Here is a 21,147-nt window from a genome sequence, read left to right on the forward strand (position 1 = left end):
TTACCTCAGTTTGGTACGGAGCATTTCAGGGCAGATTCTGAGGTGGGAGTCAGCACCTCAGACCCAGGCCCCTGCAGGCTTAAGGATTGTCTCATCTTCTTTGGGGGAAAGTTGGTTATAAAAGAAAACAAAGGGTAAATCTATCTTCTCTCCAGATGCCCATGGCTCTCTGCCTGAGGTCACTCTGAGGTAACACACGGTGGCTGACAACAGTCCTGTCAAGGAGGGCTTTGCGGTTTCCTCACCGCCTGTGTAGGCAGGCCCACACAGATCTGTGCTTTCAGAGTTTGCTCAGCTTGCGCCAGCCCCATAAAGCACTGCGATCTGAGCTTCATTCAGATCCACCGAATCTTATTACAGGCTGATCAGCCGTCTGATGTCCCCTGAGATTTGGTCAACTTCCCCACATCCCATCAGGGCATCCAGGCCTCCTTGTGACTTAGAAGAAGACTTCTGAGCTCTTGTGAAATCTTGAATTGGGGCAAATTTGTGTCGGTTCTCAGCCCCACAGTTTTGGCAGGCCACCCTCCAAAAAGCTCATCGAGCAATTCTGGTTGAGATGAGGCTGCCCTGAGGAATTTCTTCCTAGGCTGCCTTCCAAGAAAATACCCTGTCCTAGAGCTATGAAATGATCACTTCCCTCACAGTTTTTTAAAATTGTATGATTCCATTTATCATACAAGGTCCAGGAGAGGCAAATTTCTGGAAAAGACCATTTCTGGTCATAAAGGTCCAGAATAGGCAAATGTATGGAGTAGAAAGTAGAATAGTGGTTACTTGGGGCTGAGGGAAGAGTGAGAGGAACAATGGGGGCCGATGGCTACTGGGTATGGAATACCCTTTGTGGTGGGGACAAAATATTCTAAAATTACATTGTGGTGATGGTTGTATAACCTTGTGATACATTTTTAAAGAATGAGTTGTACATGTTAATGGGTGAATTATAACACATATGAATAAAGTTGTTTTTGTTTTCCCTTTATATTCTTTATTTTTTCTAATTTTTTAAAAGTTTTAATTGTAATGCCCGATAGTCCACATACAGAGTTATATTAGTTTCAGGTGTACAAAACAGTGGTTTAACAATTCCATACATCACCCAGGGCTCATCATGACAGGTGCACATCTCAATCCCCATCTCCTATTTCCCCCATCCCCCCACGTTTCTCCCCCCTGGTAACCATCAGTTTGTTCTCTTTAGTTAAGGGTCTGTTTTTTTATTTGTCTCTCTCTCTCTCTTTCTCTTTCCCTTTGCTCATTTGCTTTGTTTCTTAAATTCCACATATGAGTGAAATCATATAGTAGTTGTCTTTCTCTGACTGATTTCGCTTACCATTATACTCTCTAGCTCCATCCATGCCCTTGCAAATGGCAAGATTTCATTCTTTTTATGGCTAAATTATATCCCATTGTATATATATACATATACCACCTCTTCTTTATCCCTTCATCAGTTGATGGGTACTTGGACTCCTTCCATATCTTGGCTATTGTATATGAGTCTGCTATAAACATAAGGGTGTGGGTATCCCTTTGATTTAGTGTTTTTGCATTCTTCGGACAAATACCCAGTAGTGCAGTTGCTGGACTGTAGGGTAGTTCAGTTTTTTACTTTTTAAGGAAAATCCCTACTGTTTTCCACAGTGGCTGCACCAGTTTGTATTCCCACCAACAGAGCATGAACGAGGATTCCCGTTTCTCCACATCCTTACCAACACCTGTTGTTTCTTGTGTTGTTGACTTTAGCCCTTTTAACAGGTGTGAGGTGATACCTTATGTGGTTCTCATTTGCATTTTCCTGGTGGTGAGTGATGATGAGTGTCTTTTCATGTGTCGGCTATCTGGATGTCTACTTTGGAGAAATGTCTGTTCATGTCTTATGCCCATTTTTTTTTCCATTTCTTTCCCTTTTTTTTCTTCTTCTTTTTTTTTTTTTAGAAAGAATGCACATGTATGTGTCAGCAGGGGAGGGACAGAGGGAGAGGGAAAGAAAGACTCTTAATGCAGGCTCTACACCCAGTGGGGGACCATATGCTGGGCTTGATCTCACGACCATGAGATCATGACATGAGCTAAAATCAAGAGTCAGATGCTCAACTGACTGAGTCACCCAAGTGCCACATTTTCTTAATTTTTCTTTCTGCTGCTTCATTATTGGTGTATAGAAGTGCAACAGGTTTCTGCACATTGATCCTGTAACTTTACTAAATTTGTTTATCAGTTCTAGCAGTTCTTTGATGGAATCTTTTGGGTTTTCTCTATATCATATCATGTCATCTGCAAAGAGTGAAACTTTACTTTTTCCTTGCCAACTTGGATGCCTTTTATTTCTTTTTGTTGTCTGATTGCTATGGGAAGGACTTCCAGTACTATGTTGAATAGAAGTGGTGAGAGTGGACATCTTTTTCTTATTTCTGACCTTAATGAAAAGCTCTCAATTTTCCCCCATTGCGGATGAAGATCCCCACATCCTAGCTAGCTGTGAGTTTCCCCATATATGGCCTTTATTATGTTGAAGTATGTTCCCTCCAAACCTACTTTGTCAAGGGTTTTTATCATGAATGGATATTGCACTTTGTCATATCCTTTTTCTGCATCTGTTGAAATAATCATATGTTTCTTATCCTTTCTCTCATTGATGTGATGTATCACACTGATTGCTTTGTGAATATTGAACCACCCTTGTAACCCAGGAATAAATCCCACTTGATCGTGGTGAATGATTTTTTTAATGTGTTGTTGAATTCAGTTTCCTAGTGTTTTATTGAGGATTTTTGCATCTATGTTCATGAGGGATATTGGCCTGTAGTTCTCCTTTTTTAGTGGAGTCTTTGGTTTTGTAATCTGCATAATGCTGGCCTCATAGAATGAATTTGAAGTTTCCCTTCCTTTTTTATTTTTTGGAACAATTTGAGAAGAATAGGTAGTCTTCTTTAAATGTTTGGTGGACTTTGCCTGTGCAGCCATCTGATCATGGACTTTTGCTTATTGGGAGTTCTTTGATTACTGAGTCAACTTCTTTGCTGGTTATCAGTCTGTTCAAATTCTCTATTTCTTCCTGTTTCATTTATGGGAGTTTATATGTTTCTGGGAATTTATCCATTTCTTCGAGGCTGTCCATTTTGCTGGCATATGGTTTTTCATAATATTCTCTTATAATTTTCTGTATTTCTGTGGTCTTAGTTATTTCTCCTCTCTTATTTGTGACTTTATTTGTTGAGTCCTTTCTCTTTTTTCCTTGATGAGTATGGCAGCCAGAGGTTTACAAACGTTATTGACTTTTTTCAAAGAAGCAGTTCCTGGTTTCATTAATCTGTTCTGTTGTTTTTGTTCGCTTGTTTGTTTAGTTTCTGTATTTAATTTTTACTATTTCCTTCCTTCTGCTGGTTTTAGAGTTTGTTGTTCTTTTCCTAACTCCTCTAGGTCTAAAGTTAGGTTGTTTATTTAAGATTTTTCTTGCTTTTTGAGGTAGGCATTGCTATAAATTCCCTCTTAGAACTGATTTTGCTGCATCCAAAAAGTTTTGTATCATTCTGTTTTCATTTTCATTTGTTTCCTTGTACTTTTAAATTTCTTCTTTTTATTTCCTGGTTGGCCCATTCACTGTTTAGCAGCATGTTATTTAACATGTATATATTTATAGTCTTCCCAAATTTTTTCTTGTGGTCATGGTGTTGTGGTCAGAAAACATGCATGGTATGACTTTGATCTTGAATTTGTTGAGGCATTTTGTGGGGCTACTGTGTGACCTATTCTGGAGAATGTTCTGTGTGCACTTGAAAAGAATGTATAGTCTGCTGTTTTAGGATGGAATGTTTGAATATATCTGTTAAATCTATCTGTTCCAGTGTGTCACTGAAAGCCATTGTTTCCTTCTTGATTTTCCATTTAGGTGATCTGTCCATTAATGTACGTGGGATGTTAAAGTCCCCTACTATTTTATTATTATTTACTTCTCCCACATATAGCTTGAGTTCAACTGAATGCATTGAACTGCACACTTAAAACAAGCGCTGTATGGCATGCAAATTATACCTAGTGAAATTTCCCAGTTTTGATGGTTTTGCAACAAAAGAAATCAGGCTAAGATTCCACACTGCTGAGTCTGGAACTTGCTTCTGCCCTTCAGTCTGTCCTATGTCTATTTCTGAGAGATGATAGAGCAAGCAAGAATAAGAGAATGAGAGAGGGGAGTTATCTGGAATGATGTTTACTAAAAATTTTAGGCTTTCACCATAATCAAGTGGGATTTATTCCAGGGATGTCACGGGTTCAATATTTGCAAATCAATCAACATGATACATGACATTAATAAAAGAAAGGATAAAAATTATATGACCATCTCAATTGATGCAGAAAAAGCATTTGACAAAGTGTAACATCTGTTCATGACAAAAGATCTCAACAAGGTAGGTTCAGAGGAGACATACCTCAACATAATAAAGGCCATACATGAAAAACCCACAGCTAACATCATATTCTATAGGGAAAACTCTCATCTTCTCCTCTAAGCTCAGGAACAAACAAGGATGTCCACTCTTACATTTCCATTCAACATAGTACTGGAAGTCCTAGCCACAGCACTCAAACAAGAAAAAGAAATAAAAGGCATCCAAATTGATAGAGTAAAACTGTCACTATTTACAGATGGCATGATACCATGTATAGAACACCCTGAAGATTCCACCAAAAAATTAGGAGAACTGATAAATGAACTCAGTTAAGTTGCAAAATGCAAAATTAATATACAGAAATCTGTTGAATTTCTTTACACTAGTAAAGAAATAGAAGAAAGAGAAATTCAGAAAACAATATCATTTACCACTGCACCAAAAGAATAAAATATCTAGGAATAAACTTAACCAAAGGAATGAAAGACCTACACACTGAAAACTATAAAAACACCGATGAAAGACATCGAAGCTGTTACAAACAAATGGAAAGACAGTCCATGCCTATGGGGGGGCAGACCAACATTGTTCGAAAGTCCATACCACCCAAAGCAATTCTACAGACTTAATATGCAATCTTCAGCAAAATTCCAACAACAATTTTCACAAAACTAGAACAAAAAATATTAACACTGGTATGGAACCACAAAAGACACTAAATAGCCAAAGCGATATTGAGAAATAAGAACAAAGCTGAAGGTATCACAATCCCAGATTTCAAAATACACTACAAATCTGGAGTAATAAAAAACAGTATGGTACTGACACAAAAATAGACACATAGATCAATGGAACAGACTAGAAAGCCCAGAAATAAACCCACAACTATATGGTCAATTAATCATTTGACAAAGCAGGCAAGAATACACAATGGGGAAAAGGACAGACTCTTCAACAAATAGTGCTGGGAAAACTGGACAGCCACATGCAAAAGAAAGAAACAAGCCCACTTTCTTACACCACACACAAAAACAGACTCAGGATGGATTGAAGACCTATTGTGAGACTTGAAACCATAAAAATCCTAGAAGAAAACATAGTTCTTTGATATCAACTTTTACCCTAGATCTGTCTCCTCCTCAGTCAAGAGAAACACAAATGAAAATAAACTATTGGGATTATACCAAAATAAAAAGCTTTTGCACAGGGAAGGAAATCATCCACAAAACAAGATTACAGCCTAATTAATGGGAGAACATCTTTGTAAATGATATATTCAGTAGAAGTGAGTATCCAAAATATGTAAAGAACTTCTACAACTCAACACCAAAAAATAAATAATTGAATTTAAAATGGGCACAGGATCTGAATAGACATTTTTTCAAAGAAGACATACCTATAGCCAATAGACACATGAAAAGATGCTCAATACCACTAATCATCAGGGAAATGCAAATCAAGACCACAATGAGATATCACCTCTCCGGTGTCAAAATGGCTAAAATAAAAAACACAAGAAACAACAAGCATTGGCCAGGATGTGGAGAAAAGGGAACCCCCCATTCACTGTCGGTGGGAATGCAAACAGGTGTAGCCTCTGTGAAAACAGTATGGAGGTTCATCAAAAAATTAAAAATATGGGACGCCTGGGTGGCTCAGTTGGTTAAGCCACTGCCTTCGGCTCAGGTCATGATCACAGGGTCCTGGGATCGAGTCCCGCATTGGACTCCTTGCTCGGCAGGGAGCCTGCTTCCCCCTCCCTCTCTGCCTGCCTCTCTGCCTACTTATGATCTCTCTGTCAAATAAGTAAATAAAATCTTTTAAAAAAATTAAAAATAGCATTGCCATATGATCCAGTAATTCCACTGCTGGGTATGAACCCAAAGAATACAAAAAACACTAATTCAAAGGGATACACACATACCATGTTTATAGCAGCATTATTTACAATAACCAAATTATGGAAGCAATACTAGTATCTACTGATAGATGAATGGATAAAGAAGATATGGTATATTGGAATATTACTCTATCATTAAAAAGAATGAAATCTTACCATTTGCCAAAACACAGATGGATCTAAAGGATATAAAGCTATTGGAAATAAGTCAGAGAGAGAGAAATAGCATATGATTTCACTCATACGTGGAACTTAACAAAAAAATAGAAGAGACAGACTCGAGAACAAACTGATGGTTACTAGAGGGGAAATGGGTAAGCATGGGGAGAAGTAGGTGATTGGAGATGGAGAGTACATTTGTGGTGAGCAGTGAGTAATGTATAGAATTGTTGAATCGCTCTACTGTACACCTGGAACTAATATAACACTGCTTGTTCATTACACTTAAAAAAGTTAATTAAAAACAAAGTGAAAATGTGATGATTTGAAGAAAATTTAGGCTTCCTGGTGATATTTTGTTTTCTTTTCCATAATTCTTTATATTGTCTGATATGGGGTAAATGAGCACACATTGTTTTTTTGGAAATGAAAACAATCAAAGGTCAGATCTTTGCTTAAGATCTATACTCTGAGACTGTTTCTGATTAACTAATGGAACTTTTGGTTCAGTGGGCAAATTAGTTTTCTCGAAAAATCTCTCCTGGCTGACAACATTCTAACCCTGGCCTTAATCCTAAGAGGTAAATAATTAAGCCATTCTGAGATGAAGGCAGATATCCTAAGAACCTGGCACCAATTTATCAGAAGAATAGCCTTGGTCACCTGTTATTTGAGAGCAAGTTTCTGAAATCTGAGTGATTGGTCATTTCCATTTTCATTATAAAACTGGAAATAAATAATATCCAGGGAAACACCCTCACGGTACAATAGAAATTACCCAAGAATGCAGCAAACCCTTTAAGTTTATGTATTTCAAAAACAAAAAAATGGGGCGCCTGGGTGGCTCAGTGGGTTAACCCTCTGCCTTCGGCTCGGTTCATGATCTCGGGGTCCTGGGATCGAGCCCTGCATGGGGCTCTCTGCTCAGCGGTGAGCCTGCTTCCCCTCTCTCTCTGCCTGCCCCTCTGCCTACTTGTGATCTCTCTCTCTCTCTGTGTCAAATAAATAAATAAAATATTTTTTTAAAAAAGAAAAAATATTTTTATGAGATTCAGAAGTTTACAAAAAGGCATACATATTTAGTGTCTAGGGCTTTGTGTTTTTATTTTATTTTTTTGAGAGAGCAAGAGTAGAGGTGAGGGGAGGGGTGCAGGGAGAGGGAGAGAGAGAATCTTAAGCAGGCTCTATGCCCAGCACAGAGCCCAGTGCAGGGCTCAGTCTCACAGCCCTGAGGTCAAGACCTGAGCTGAAATCAAGAGTTGGACGCTTAACTGACTGAGCCACTCAGGCACCCCTAGGGCTTTATGTTTTGTACAATAAATTAAAGGACTACAGGGAAAAATAGTATTAGACTAATAAAACCAGTCAAACAAACAAACAGAGAAGTCCCTGTTTCGCCCAAACGTCCTGCTGAAGTGTCTGCCTAAAACCAAATGCTGGGTTTGGGTCCCTGCCACGTACTGCTTGGGGGAACTTGAAGGTTTGTAGAAGCACATGAACCAAATTAATGCAGCATCTCTTGACGGCAAGCTTCCTCTGGGCTTAGTCATCTAGTCTTCTAGGAGTTGCTTTCCAGGATGTCCGAAGTGAACGCATAATCTGACCTCAAGGGAACCCGTTAAAAACAAAGGGCATCGATTTAAAGTTCAGCAGTAAATAGGAACACAGAAATAACAGATAAGAAACTTTGGTAAACTCTTCTAAAAGCACTTACAGGTCTATAAAATTAACGGTGGAGGAAAGTTGGTTGAATCTTTTCTCGCACTAGTCGATATTGTATAAAAAAGGATTCTCAGGTGTTGCTCAGTTCACAGCCATTGCCTTCGATGAACTGGTAGGAATCCCAAAGTTGTCTTTGCGAGCCACCAGCAAGCTTACCCAGCTGACACTGCAGAGTCCAAGGGTCATGGATTCTTTAATATACAGTTGAGTAAAATTGCAGGCTCTGTCTTAGTTTCATTTTTGCCCTAGAGATCTTTGTAGGACAATGAAATAAACATGGCGTCCGGAGCCATTTACCCCTGTAATTCCTACAATGGTTGTACTTGGCCTCTCACAAGGCAAACAGAAGATGTTGACAGTTAAGGCGATCCCGAAGAGTCGGGACTTGACAGAGCACTGAAAAGCAAGAAGAAAATATTGCACCTGATCCCCTGGAAGTAGATTGGGGTGAGTTTGGCTCCCTCATTTCTAAGAGAAAAGCCCCTGGAGTTCAGCACATGTAAGTAAGTAAGTATCAAGCTGCCTGAAAATGACGACAGAAGCATGAACCAGAAAAAAATGAATAAACAAAACAGGGAACAAGATATTCCTGCCTTATCCCTGGCAATTTGAATTGGCTTCAGAGAAAAGGAGAAGCTCTAAGAGGGGGAAACAAAGGAAGTCTAAGAAATGAGGAAGAAAAAAAAATGAAACAAGAGAATGACATTTTGTGGAAGAGGCAGACCGTGACTGATGGGAGAAATAACAGTTGCTTTAAATTACCACAGGGCGTTATGAGGGCCGGAAGAATTTTCCCGCCATTCTAAGTTACTAGACACTAGAGAAAATTGTCGCTCTCTCGCCTTGAATGTTTTACTCAACGCAAATTCCCTTGGATGACTCTTCTGTGCCATCCACTCAGCTAACTTACCATGCCTGCTAAAAATCCAACAGAAAGCAGTTCAGATCCCATGGCCCCAAATATTAGACTGTAAGTTCCAAACCTAAATTCAGGGGTTTCGATTTTTCTGATGTAAAGGTGTCTCCATATAATTTTGTTAGCAGTTTCTGCAGCTTAATGATGCCTCACTCACTCATACTGTGTGCCCTGCATGCGGCCTGGCATTTGGGAATACTGTGTGGTATAGTTTAAATCCCTGGTCAAAACACCTGTGGGGGTGGAAGGTCATGCCCGAGGGAATTCATCACAGAAGGGTACATGACAGGCTCTCTTAGCTAAAAAGACCAGCCAAGAGAGCAGCTTCTTTTTCTTCAAGTTTTCATTTAAAGTCCAGCTAGTTAACATACGGTGTAATGTTGGTTTCAGGTGTACAATAGAGCGATTCGACAGGTCCATACAACACCTGGTGATCATCACGATGTACTCCTTAAGCCCCAACACCTGTTTAGCCCATACCCCACCCACCTTCCCTCCGGTAACCATGTTTGTTCTCTCCACGAAGAGTAAGAGATTCTTCTTTTTTTAATTTGAGAGAGGGAGGGAGAGCGCATGCAGGAGTGGAGGGAGGGGCAGAGGGAGAGAGAGAATCTCCAGCAGATTCCCCACTGGACACAGACCCCAACGCGGGGCTCAGTCTCATGACCCTGATATCATGACCTGAGCCAAAATCAAGAGTCGGATGCTTAAAGGGACCCGAGACAGAAGCCCAGCCGTACAGAACAGGCCAACACAGGTGGAAGGGAAGTGTGCATTGCACGTCAAAAGTGCTGCCCCTGGTGGCCATTAGAACACTCAGCACGAGGCCCCAGAGCACTGGACCTTGAGTCAGTGGATGATGAAGATCCCAGGGTACACAGGACTTTATCTGCTGGGACTGAGCCCCTGGCTTCTGGGCAAGGGAAACAGGAGAGCCCAGCCACTGAGTCAGAGGCAGAGCAATAAGGATGGTCCTCTCTGTGGTCCTTGACCTTGCTCAGAGGAATGAGGGGGAGGCTGCCAGCAGCATATGGTTGTGTTTCTAAAGCGAGAACAGATTGCTCTCCCCGGAGAGCTCTAGAAAAGCTTTATAGAAGGTGGCAGCTAAAGGAAAAGTGGAGAGGGGAGAACGGTGTCACACAGGAGGGAATGGCCGGAGTCACCCGAGTGCATGATGTGTCCAGACAGAGTGAGCAGAGCCTCGCTCTCCGGCAGGCGCGGCAGAAAGCGGTGTTGGGGCCAGACCGTAAACCCGTTTTATCCTGCCCCACGCTAAGAAACGTGGATCCTGTAAGTGAAAGGCAGCCAGTGAGGGTCTGTCAGCAAAGAACCCACAAGTCTAAATCTGTGTTCTCTGGTGACGACGAGGATGACTGGCTCAGAAGATGCAAGGATAAAATTTGGGCAACAGTGGGGCGCCTGGGTGGCTCAGTGGATCCAGGGAGGGTCTGACTCTGGATTCAGAGTCCTGAAATCTAGCCCCGCCCACCCCCCTGGGGGGTTGGGCTCCGTGCTCCGCGGGGAGTCTCGTTGGGATCCTCTCCCTCTGCCCCTCCCCCCAGCTCCCGCGTGTGCGTGCACACTCTTTAAATAAATTACTTAAATTTAAAAAAATATAGGCAACAGAACCTGTCAGAAGTGATGACAGCCCAACGAATACATCGAGGTAAGGCTAAAGAAAGAAAAAGTGCAGAAAAACAGCTGACTTAGCAGCATTTGGGAGTTTTCCTTCATAATATTATCAGACCATTCTCGGGAAGAGTCACCTTCCAAAATTTTCGTCCAACCAAAAATGTAATGTTTCAAAATGTTCTGCTTTGAGTGATTGAGGCAGACATAACTCTGTTTTGGTCAAGACCTGGCCACGAGATTAATTAAATTTGCTCTTTGTAAGCAAAATGAAACAATCCAGTCAGTAATATTTAGCCTTCTTCCCCCAGCACCCCCACCTTCCTGCACCCTACTAGACAGTATCTTAAGAGTAAAGCAAGTGAAAGTTTCGACCTGCTGACTGACAATCCAGGGGCGGGGGCGGGGGTGGGGGTAAACAGTGGGTCGCAGGGACTGTTCCAAGTGGACAGGAACCTGAAGGAAGCCCCGTGAGGACAGAGCCTTTAAGTCCTCCCGTTGGTGATGCTCTGAGATCCGGTGTGAGCCCCACAATCTCCCTCTAAGAGGACAGGACGGTGTCCCAGTGCCAGCAAGCCAAGGCCCAAGGGAAGTCACTAACAGTGCCACGGGCCATCAAACGCGTCTGTGCTGAGGGGGAAACCACAGGAACTTTGGGGGAAGCAGAGGAAGACCATGTCCTTGTTCGTCACTGGACCCCAGGCTGCGCTCAGAGAGTGTGATTTTATGTCTCAGGGCAATGGAAGGAGGGGGCATGGAATTCAGCACAGCTGAGGTTCCCAGCTTGGACAAAAGACTGGATAAAGGCACCGTTAACTGAGAAGGTAGGAAGATGAGGAAGAGGGAGGGGTTGGAACAGCAGAAGACTTCAACTGTGAAAGTCTTAGGTTTGAGGTGCTGGTGAGTCACCCAGAGAGAGGTGTCAGTAGGCAGGTGGGAGCATGGAACCAAAGCTCAGGAAGTAGGTGGGGTTGGAGATAAAGAAGGGTTTCGAGCCCTGAAACCCTCTGAATGAATTTGCCGGAGGAATACACAGACTGCTCAGGTGATAAAGCCCAGGGGAAAAACCGACGGTTTAAGGGGAAGGTAGGAGACAAGAATGTTTTGTTTTATCTCTTTGGTATGTAACAACATAAACATTGTTTGCTTAATGACTCACGGACATAGTCAAATCCAAGTAAATAATGGAGCAACCAAGCCGATCACTCCCAACCTGGGAGGTACAAGATAGTGTTTCCAGAATTTTCATAGCAGAGAGTGTGCTACCCAAGTATCTGGATAAAGGTAGAAAGAGATGATTTTCAAGGCTGAGTGGATGTGGAAAGACTGATCTTCTCTGCCATGTCGTCTCTTTGACAGATGGCGGTATAAGTCAGTGAAATGGGTTAGTTAATTTTGTCCTAATGTTGCATTTGTAGAGAGTAAATTTACTACCCAAATTCTAGGAGCCAAAGTATTCCGCGGACTGTCTCGCTCTTGTCTCGCTCTTTCTTTCATCAGACACAGATTGTTTTCTCCAAAGCACCAGAAGCCTGGTATCTGAAGGCAAAGCCCGATGGGCAAGCAAAAGACTATACAAGTTAGTGAACAATAAAAAGTTGTGTTTATCAGCCACTCTTCTGCAGGGTGAGATTTACTCTGTAATGCATTAGGATGGTAAGTAGGATTATGCTTATCGGCAAGTATTTCAATGTGCCTACAGTTTTGCTAGGAAGAGATTTAGAGCGGACAATTCATTCCTCAAGAAAGCCTGGGCCCGGCTTCCTTGGCGGGGCACAGTATGAGCCTCTGATGCTTGGAGTCTTCCTTCTTTTTTTTTTTTTTTTTTTAAGATTTTATTTATTTATTTGACAGAGAGAGAGATCACAAGTAGGTAGAGAGGCAGGCAGAGAAAGGGGGGGAGGGGAAGCAGGCTCCCTGCCGAGCAGAGAGCCCGATGCTGGGGGGGCTCCATCTCAGGACCCTGAGATCATGACCTGAGCCGAAGGAAGCGGCTTAATCCACTGAGCCACCCAGGTGCCCCTGGAGTCTTCCTTCTTAATTTCCCGCTGCAGCAGCAGCTAAGGGGAAGCTGCAACGTTAGTTACAAATTTGGTAAGATAGTTGCAGTTTGTTGTTGTAACCCTGATTCAACTCCTCCCAGCCTTTGCTTTCAGAAGTCTGGAATATAAATGAAGAATGTTTGCTGCAAAATAGAGCTCTTTGCCTCCATATACAAGGTGTGTTTGTGTGTGAGTGTGTGTGTGTGCATGCGCGCACACCTGTGCAGGCACGCGCATATGGCAAGTCAAAACCCAAGGCAAGTAACTTCACGCATCACCTTTTATGGCAGGTTCGGGAACATTTCTCATCTTTTCTTTCCCCTCCCTGTAGGTGCCTCCGGGGGAGAGGTTTTCTGCTTAAATTGACTCTCACTTTCAGGTGTGCCTTTACACGCCCTGTTTGCAGCCTGCGCCTCTCAACACAGCCTTGCAAGTCCCGGTGAGTCTTCTCTCTCCCTGACATGTTGGCAGTTTGGGGATTAAGTGAAGGTATCAGCAAATTCAGGATTTGTTGTGTATGAGGGGAGCCAGCGTAGAGTGTAGTATATCAGAGCATGGAGTGTACTTACTACTTTCACAGAATGATAATCAGATAACATGTATACACAAGACGTGTACACACGGTACAATATCCAATGGGAAAAATGGGTGCTTAGCGGCAAGTGGGGTGCAGCCAATGCCTTGAACTTCTCTGTTCTTTAAAGGAAGCTTCGAATGATGCAATGTTCAGCTGCACAATTTAAATTGTGTATTAGGTGAATAGTTATTTTTACCATGGCGCTATAACTTGGGACAGTTGGGAAAACATTCCAATTGTGTAGAACTAAGCATATCTTCAAAATGCATTGTTAATATCTGAGGTACGTGCAAGTAGTGAGTTTTGAGGAAAGTATGGTGTATGCTGTAATTTAAGGGAAAGAGAGGTTTATAGCTTCATGTTCTGCATTCCTCACTGCGACGCAATTTAAGGCAGCACAGTCGAAATATCTAATGATTCCTGATGTAATGTGGGAGGGAAAAAATGTGTTACACAGATAAGGGAAAGTTAAACATAAGATTTCTATGAGAACTGTCATTTTCAAATGTGTAAAATAACCCATTTAAAATGTGTGCTGGAAAAAGAATTAAGGGCTAGTACAAATATGTGGATTATAATTGTCCCCCGTGTTAAAGATTACTGTGCACAGTAAACAGAAGGAAACCTGCAGAAAGGCTGTTTCCCACTCACTCTTTGCACTGGTGACTCTGCCTAGGGCAGTGTTTGGACACTCCTGGGCAGCTTGACATTAAATGTCCCTGGTGTCCCCATCTGTTGCCTGCCTCCACATCATTTTGACAAAAAAAAAGAGAAGAAACTCTTTGACAAGCTGTCACCTTGAGCACAGCCTTCCAGTGCAGGCAGATGAGATAATGGTGATTGTTAGTAAATTAAAATCGATTAGCAATGCTGGGAAATTAGTTATTGTCAATTTCACGTACTTCACTGTTTATTGCGACGCTTACTATAGTTTGGGACCAGGGTCCTCTCGCGGCATTCAATGAACTATCACCAAAATGCATCCAGTGCCTTTGTAAATATATTTACATGCTCTTTCTGCAAATAAGGGGTGATATATATTTTTCTTCATTCCAATTACTTTTAAAAATATCACTTAAACTCACCAGTGACTTTAGCAAGAAAGAAATTGCATGTGGCCTCTGGGAAGCTTCGCAAAGGTCAGGTCTGGTACAGCAAGCAGAAAAGCGGCACCAATGAAGCAGAAAGCCTGCTGAAGGAAGGTATGGGGGACATGACCACCGCACCCAAAAATGTGCTCTGTACAGCCGTGTGTTTCACAGTGACTGATTTTCAGAAATCAGACTTTGTGAAAGTTAATAGACTCTTTACTCTAACACTTATCTAGCTTGGGACTTAGATCATCTCAACTGGGAAACAGAAAACTGGGAGCAGGACCAGACCTAAGAAGCTTATGGAAATGAAGGGTGTGGTGACAAGTGCCTGACTGAGGACACTATGGATATTTGGAGCTGGATAATCCTTCCTTAGGGGGATGGGGCTGCCCTGTGCACTGTAGAGACTCTCCAGCCTTGTCCCTGGCCTCTGTCCACTAGATGTCAGTAGATACCCCTGCCCAGTGTGACAGCCACAAATGTCCGCAGACCTTGTGTTCTCTGCTGGGCAAACGGATCCTGAGAACCCGCTGTGCACAGGAGAAGCAGGAAAGCTGATCTGGGCCTTAGCCTTTCCAGCGTAATCACAGGGATCAGCCATAATCCACCTTCTCTGAGAAGGAAGGAGTTTCTATTTCAGGAGGTAGGATGGAGTGAGGGAAGATAGAAGGAATGAATTGGTTAACAGAATGCCAAGAACCCATTGAAAAGTGACACAGAGAAATAAGAAAATGGGGGATGATTGAAGTCCCTTTGGCACATTTTGTTGGACATTTCAGGGAGAATATTTTTAGTAGCCTAAATTCATCAGAATTAACTCTCCTCTTTGTAGCCTGGGCCTCAGGGATTTCAGAGATAGCTGGATTAAAGGATTTAAAACCCCAATGTTGGCCTTCCTGTGGGACCACTCCCACTACTCCCCTGGAGGAAAGGAAGCCTGGGACCCCAGCCCATTTTCTACCCAACATGCCACTGGGCCCTGTAGACCCCCACATGTGGAGGCTTCCACCCCAGGCCAGTTCTTTTGACCTGAAAAGCTATAAATCCTCCATAGGATGTGATTCAGGATTGTTTCCCTAAGCAAAGTTCTAGATCAGTTCTAAATGGAGACAAGGACTCGGAATGGCTGAGCTCCTTTAGAGTTTCTTCCAGCTGTGATATGAAAACAAAATTGGGAGTGTGGATCGTGGTTACATCTGTAGCCCCACAGATCTCCCAAGTGCCTCTTGTTACAGGATTTAAACCTTTAGGTTTAAAGACACCTCTAGATTCACACTGGGACTCTGGGAAGCAAAAACCTATGGAAACACGGAGAACATCAGAAACTAGAAGCCACAGAATAAGGTGGAGGGGGAAGAGGCAGAGAAAGGGCCTCATCAGGGAACACCCAGGACTGGCACTTGTCATGGGGATCGTGAAAACAAGGCCAAAGCAGCCCCAGCAGGAATGGGCCCCGCCCAGGGCACAGTCAAGGCCTTCAAGGCAGGACAGATGAGGTGAAGTTCGTAAGAGAGAGACAGTAATAAAAATCAAGGTGGAAGGCTACATATGCAGTTGGCATTCAAGTTGGCAAATGTGTTTGGTATTTTTTTCCATACCTCTGGGGACAAGGAGATGAATGTTGGCTTCCAAGTGCTTACAGTCTATGAGGAATGTTTAGATGAGGTCATAACATTTGTTTAAGAAACAGAGTGTTTTTCTATGATTATGCACTTATCCCAAAGAAATGAAAAGACATACATTCATATAAAAACTTGTCAATAAATGTTCATAGCAGCATTCTTCATAATAGCCAAAAAGTAGAGAAAAACGTCCATGAACTGATGAATGGCTAAACAAAGTGGTATATCCGTATAATGGAATATTATTCAGCAATAAAAAGGGATTGTTGTGCAGATAGCAGCTACAATGTGGGTGAACCTTGAAAATATTCTGCTCACTAGAAGCCAGTCACAAAAGACCATATGTTGCATGATTTCATTTACATAAAGTATCCAGAACAGGCAAATCCACAGAGAGAGCAAATAGAATAATGGTTTCCAGGGGCTTTAGGAAGAGGCAGATGGTGGGGGGGTGGGGGGGGTTTGCGGGGGTGGTGGTTAATGCCAAGAGTATGGGATTTCTTACCGGGGTAAGGAAAATGTTCTCAAGTTAGCGAGTGGTGATGGCTACACAACTCTGTGAAAAACTAAAAGCCACCATAAGGGTGAATTTTATGATACGTGAATCATCTTAGTCAAGACATTACCAAAAACTAAAGTGCAGAATATACTTTATGCCTTAAAAGAGGTCATAAGTGCTGTGGAGATGAGGGTACCCCCCACTCAGAGAGATGGGACCCTTCCAAAGGAGAGACCTCATATAGGAAAGAAAGAAAGCGAACTCTCGTTTTTTCTGTTTTCTCCCTGGAAGCTCATTAATAATATAAAAATCTGCTAGTCGAATGGGAAGAACCACTTTGGGATATAGAGAACCAGAAAAAGAAGGCCTTCATGGAGCAAGCTCTAAGAAGAGCGGCACATTCGGACAAGAACGTCTAGCTGAGGCAGAGCTCAGTGAAGGTGCCCCTTCTGTCCCCCCAGTACCACAGCCTGGACCTGCAGTGCCTTAAGTGGGGGACCCGCCCCCCCAACCCCCGGCCAGGCAGATAGCGGGGAGTGCGCATGGCACAGATTAGGTTCTCGTGCGGTGTTACGGCTGTTCCCAGGAGCAGCAGCGGCTCTGGTCTTCAGCCTTTAGACCCAGGAGTTACTGATGAGCAGCGGTTCTCAAACTTGGGCATACCTCGGCCTCCTCTGGAGGGCTTTGTAAAAGCCTACGGTCTGGGCCCCATCCCTAGACTTTCTGAATCTGTGGGTCTGTGCCGGGGCCTGATCACTTGCAGGTGACGCTGATGCCGCTGATCCAGGAGGGTGACCGACATTTGAGAATTTGCCCAGACCAAGGGGCATCCCAAGGACACTGGGATGAACTGGTCACGTTAAAACCACGGGCCACACATTGAGAACAACTGTTTAAGGAGAGGAGATCAAATTTAGATTCGGAAGCCTGAGAGGGAGGGATCAAGGATGACCCTCAACATTCTGGTCTAAGCAAGTTGGGTCACGGTAACCCTCAGCGGATCCCACACTTGCCTGCTTATTGGAATTACCTAGAATGTGGACATGTTGACAGCTGGGTCCCACTCCAGCCATTCCGACTGAGCATCCATAGCTTAAAAATCTCCCCGGGTATATACAATGGAATATTACTCAGCCTTAGAAAGGAAGGAAGATCTGACATGTGCCACAACACGGGTGAACACTGAAAGTAGTATGCTAAGTGAAACGAGCCAGTTACAAAAAGACGGATACCGTGTGATTGTCCCTGTAGGAGGTACCTGGAGTAGTCAGATCATAGCGGCAGAAACCGGATCGACGGTTGCCAGGGGCTGCGGGGACTGGAGAGTGACAAGCTCTTTCACGGGTCCAGAGTTTCTGTTTTGCTAGATGGAGAGAGTTCTGGGGATTGGCTTGCCCAACAACGGGAGTGTATTTAACCACTTTCCAAATGATTAAGATGGTAGATTTTATGTTATGCGTACTGTCTCAGAAAATAAATGAGTCTTTTTAAAAAGAAGTAATGAAAAAATAATCTTCCTGGGGGTGTCTGAGCTGCCGCGGCCAGGGCTGTGGAGGTGCTCAGCCAGCAGGGGATCTGGCGATAAGCCTAGGAATTCTGCACCGAGGAGCTGGTGATATGCGTTGAGCAATTATGAGTAAGGGAATTGTACCTATTTTAGTCTACCTTCGGTTCCTCTTCTAGTTCTTTCTTCTTTGGGGCAGGTTGGGCTGGAACCTGGCAGATGCATGCTGCAAAGTTCACTTCCTTGTATCATGATCTTTGCTGCTGCTTAAAGATGCTTAGGAAACTGACAAAATTCCCAGGAGTTCATTTGCGTCACAGATGTGTGATGAACGGTGATACTGAGAAAGATTTGTCCCCCCAAGTGCTCTGCCATAGGCATCCCTTGCTTTTCTTTTTTCCTTTTCTTTTTTAAATTTAAATTCAATTAATTAACTTATAACGTATTATTCATTTCAGGGGTCCAGGTCTGTGATTCATCGGTCTTATATAACACCCAGTGCTCATTACAATACATACCCTCCCCACAGTCTATCAACCAATTACCCCATCCCCACCCCCTCCCCTCCAGCAACCCTCCTCCTGAAGGCTCCATTCTGGATTCTCCTGGAGGTCTTGACAAGGTTTTGTACGCAGGGAGCAGTCCAGAATCGCAGGCTTGTATGAGGAATAGGACCCATCTTCAGTCGGAGATGCTGCGGAGGGCAGTGCTTCCCAGTGACTCATCTTAGGACATTGGGAGGTCCAAGCGAAGCCCAGGCTGGGGGAAGAGCTTGGGTCACAGAAGGGAATTCCCCTAAAATCAGGCAATTAAACAAAAGACTTCATAAGGAGGCTGGTGCTTGAGTTTAGGAGGGTGGCATTCAAGGCAAAGCGAAGAGCATGAGAGGAGGGTTCGGAGAGCAGAAAGCCTGGCACATCAGGTTAGCGGGACTCAGAGCGTGGGCAGGGAGGAACACAAAGAATTTGCTAGGAAAAGCCTGGAAAGATCGAAGCACAAAATTAATTCTCTCCTGTAAATACATGGAAAAGCATTTTTATACTCACTACTATCTAAATAGAAACATTAAAACAATGACAATGAGGTAGGATTTTTTGCTCTTTAAATAGACAAATCTTTAAAAATTCATAATACTCCCTGTTGGGAAGGTCACAAGTGAGCAGCTGTTCTCATGGGCTGTCGGTGAGTGTGCACTGGGACAAAATGTCCACACGGCATGTTCGCAGTATCAGCTTTATACACACACGTGCTACATACATGTAGTATGTATGTATGCACGTGTGTATGTACTCTTGACTTACACACATATGTTTGCGTGCACACAGACACCCAAACCACACATGCTCTTTGATCCATTCTTCCCACTCCACTTAATATATCCTGGGGAAAATTCAGGATGTGAAGAAAGATTTAGCAAAAATACCTACAATAGGAAAATACTAGAAACAAAGCACACATCGACCAAGAGGAGATTCATTAAATTAATTCTGGTTCCTGCCTTCAGAGGAATACTGTCCAGTAATTTAAAAATACTGGTGCAGGAGAGCATTTTACCTCCTCTCCTCCCAACCCTGCCAGGCTGGTATATGCCCATCTCTATCAGGCTTCCCCACAGAGTGACTTGGGGGCGCCCTCCATCCAGAGGGACATAGCTGAATCTGCAAACGGGGATACAGGTTTGGTCTATGGAAGCCCCCAGGTGATCCTGTTGTCCCTCACTAGGCTGAAAAATTACTGATGTAAAATTATATTTGCTGGCACAGAGAGATGTCTGAGATGCATTGATTGAAACAAGCATACAGTATGTTATCATTTTTTAAAAATTCTTATGTGAAAGGGAAGCACTATGGAAAAACACATAGCAAGATATTAACCGCTCTCTCTGGGTGGTAGTACTACGGATAATAATTCCTTCACTTTGCCTGTCAGATTTTTCTACTTTTTCAAGAATGAGTACATCTTGATTGCATAATTAAAAAATTTTTTCTAAACAATAAAAGGGCTAAAATAGGTTAAAATAAAAATATACAAAGGAAATCATATTTGTTTCATATTAGCTCCTACAAACTATTGTATTCTTTGAATTCAAGAAAACAGAAAACAAATATTGGGTAAAAATTTTATATACTCCTACTTTTTAAGAACTTGGACACTGTAGATATTTTGTGCCCCTAAAGAATCGTCAAATTTTCAAATCATTGAAAATTAATGGCAATTATTGATTCTGTCAGTGACTGACTTTAACCTCTTTTCTTTTTTTTTACCCTAGCAAAATTGAATTTAATCAGCTCCTGACAAAAGAATGCAATTTCAACTGGCCTTTTTTTTGCACCTTGGTGAGTATTAGTGGTCAAAATCCATTTTCTTCTTTTACTGAATTGTTCTGAAATATTTAGTAAAGATTTTTAAAAACATATCCACCTCTTTTTTTCTGTTCTGTATGCTCTTATGGTTCTTCTGTTGCGTAATTGCCACCAGTAACTAGAAAATTCCACACATAGTACACACATAGCTATTTCAACAAACTTTAATGGAATATTACTATCAGCAGATAAGTAAGATACTGAGGAAAGTAAAAATACTTTAGATTCTTTACAAGTAGAATGCATTTTAATTTTTAAATAGAGGCCCATTTGAACGTAGCACTTGTCCCAGTAATGAGGTCTTGTGAAGAATTTACAGGCAAAATTCCCTCTTCTGAGTAAGCAGCAGCAGCAGCTTTCCACTGAAGGGCCAAATCCTCCACGCCTCTGCCATCTTTAATAAACTGAGAATAATTTACATTAGTCATAGAGGGGATGTTTCCAACAATTACGCTCTTTGATCCTGACTTTTCTGTAACAGCTTTGCTTCTAGTTACTAAGTGCTAACTAAATTGCTTAGAATCTTCTCTTTAAAGATTCATGCTCAATTTCTTCATGGCAGCAACGAAGAATCTCATGTTTTAATGTTGCTATTCCCAAACCCCGAGGCAATCTCTCAGTTAGATTTGCTGGTGGTGGAGGAAAGAACAGCTCGAAGAAGGAAATGCTCATTTGTTCTCTGTTGGAAATTCTCTGCCTTGGGGAGATGAGCCACAAATTGCTGGGAGC

General features: G+C 42.5%; 1 protein-coding gene across 1 annotated transcript in view; it reads left to right on the forward strand.

Moving 5' to 3' along the window:
• Nucleotides 1-20,357: 20,357 nt before the first annotated feature.
• LOC111155309 (laminin subunit beta 4) overlaps nucleotides 20,358-21,147 on the forward strand; it is an 88,503-nt gene continuing 87,713 nt past the window's right edge. The window contains exon 1 of the mRNA XM_022515452.1: nucleotides 20,358-20,391. Within this exon, the coding sequence (XP_022371160.1) occupies nucleotides 20,358-20,391 (34 nt within the window). The remainder of the gene's footprint in view (nucleotides 20,392-21,147) is intronic.

This window comes from Enhydra lutris, unplaced genomic scaffold (assembly GCF_002288905.1).
Source record: "Enhydra lutris kenyoni isolate GAN:26980312 unplaced genomic scaffold, ASM228890v2 scaffoldscaffold40, whole genome shotgun sequence".
Classification (NCBI taxonomy): Eukaryota; Metazoa; Chordata; class Mammalia; order Carnivora; family Mustelidae; genus Enhydra; species Enhydra lutris.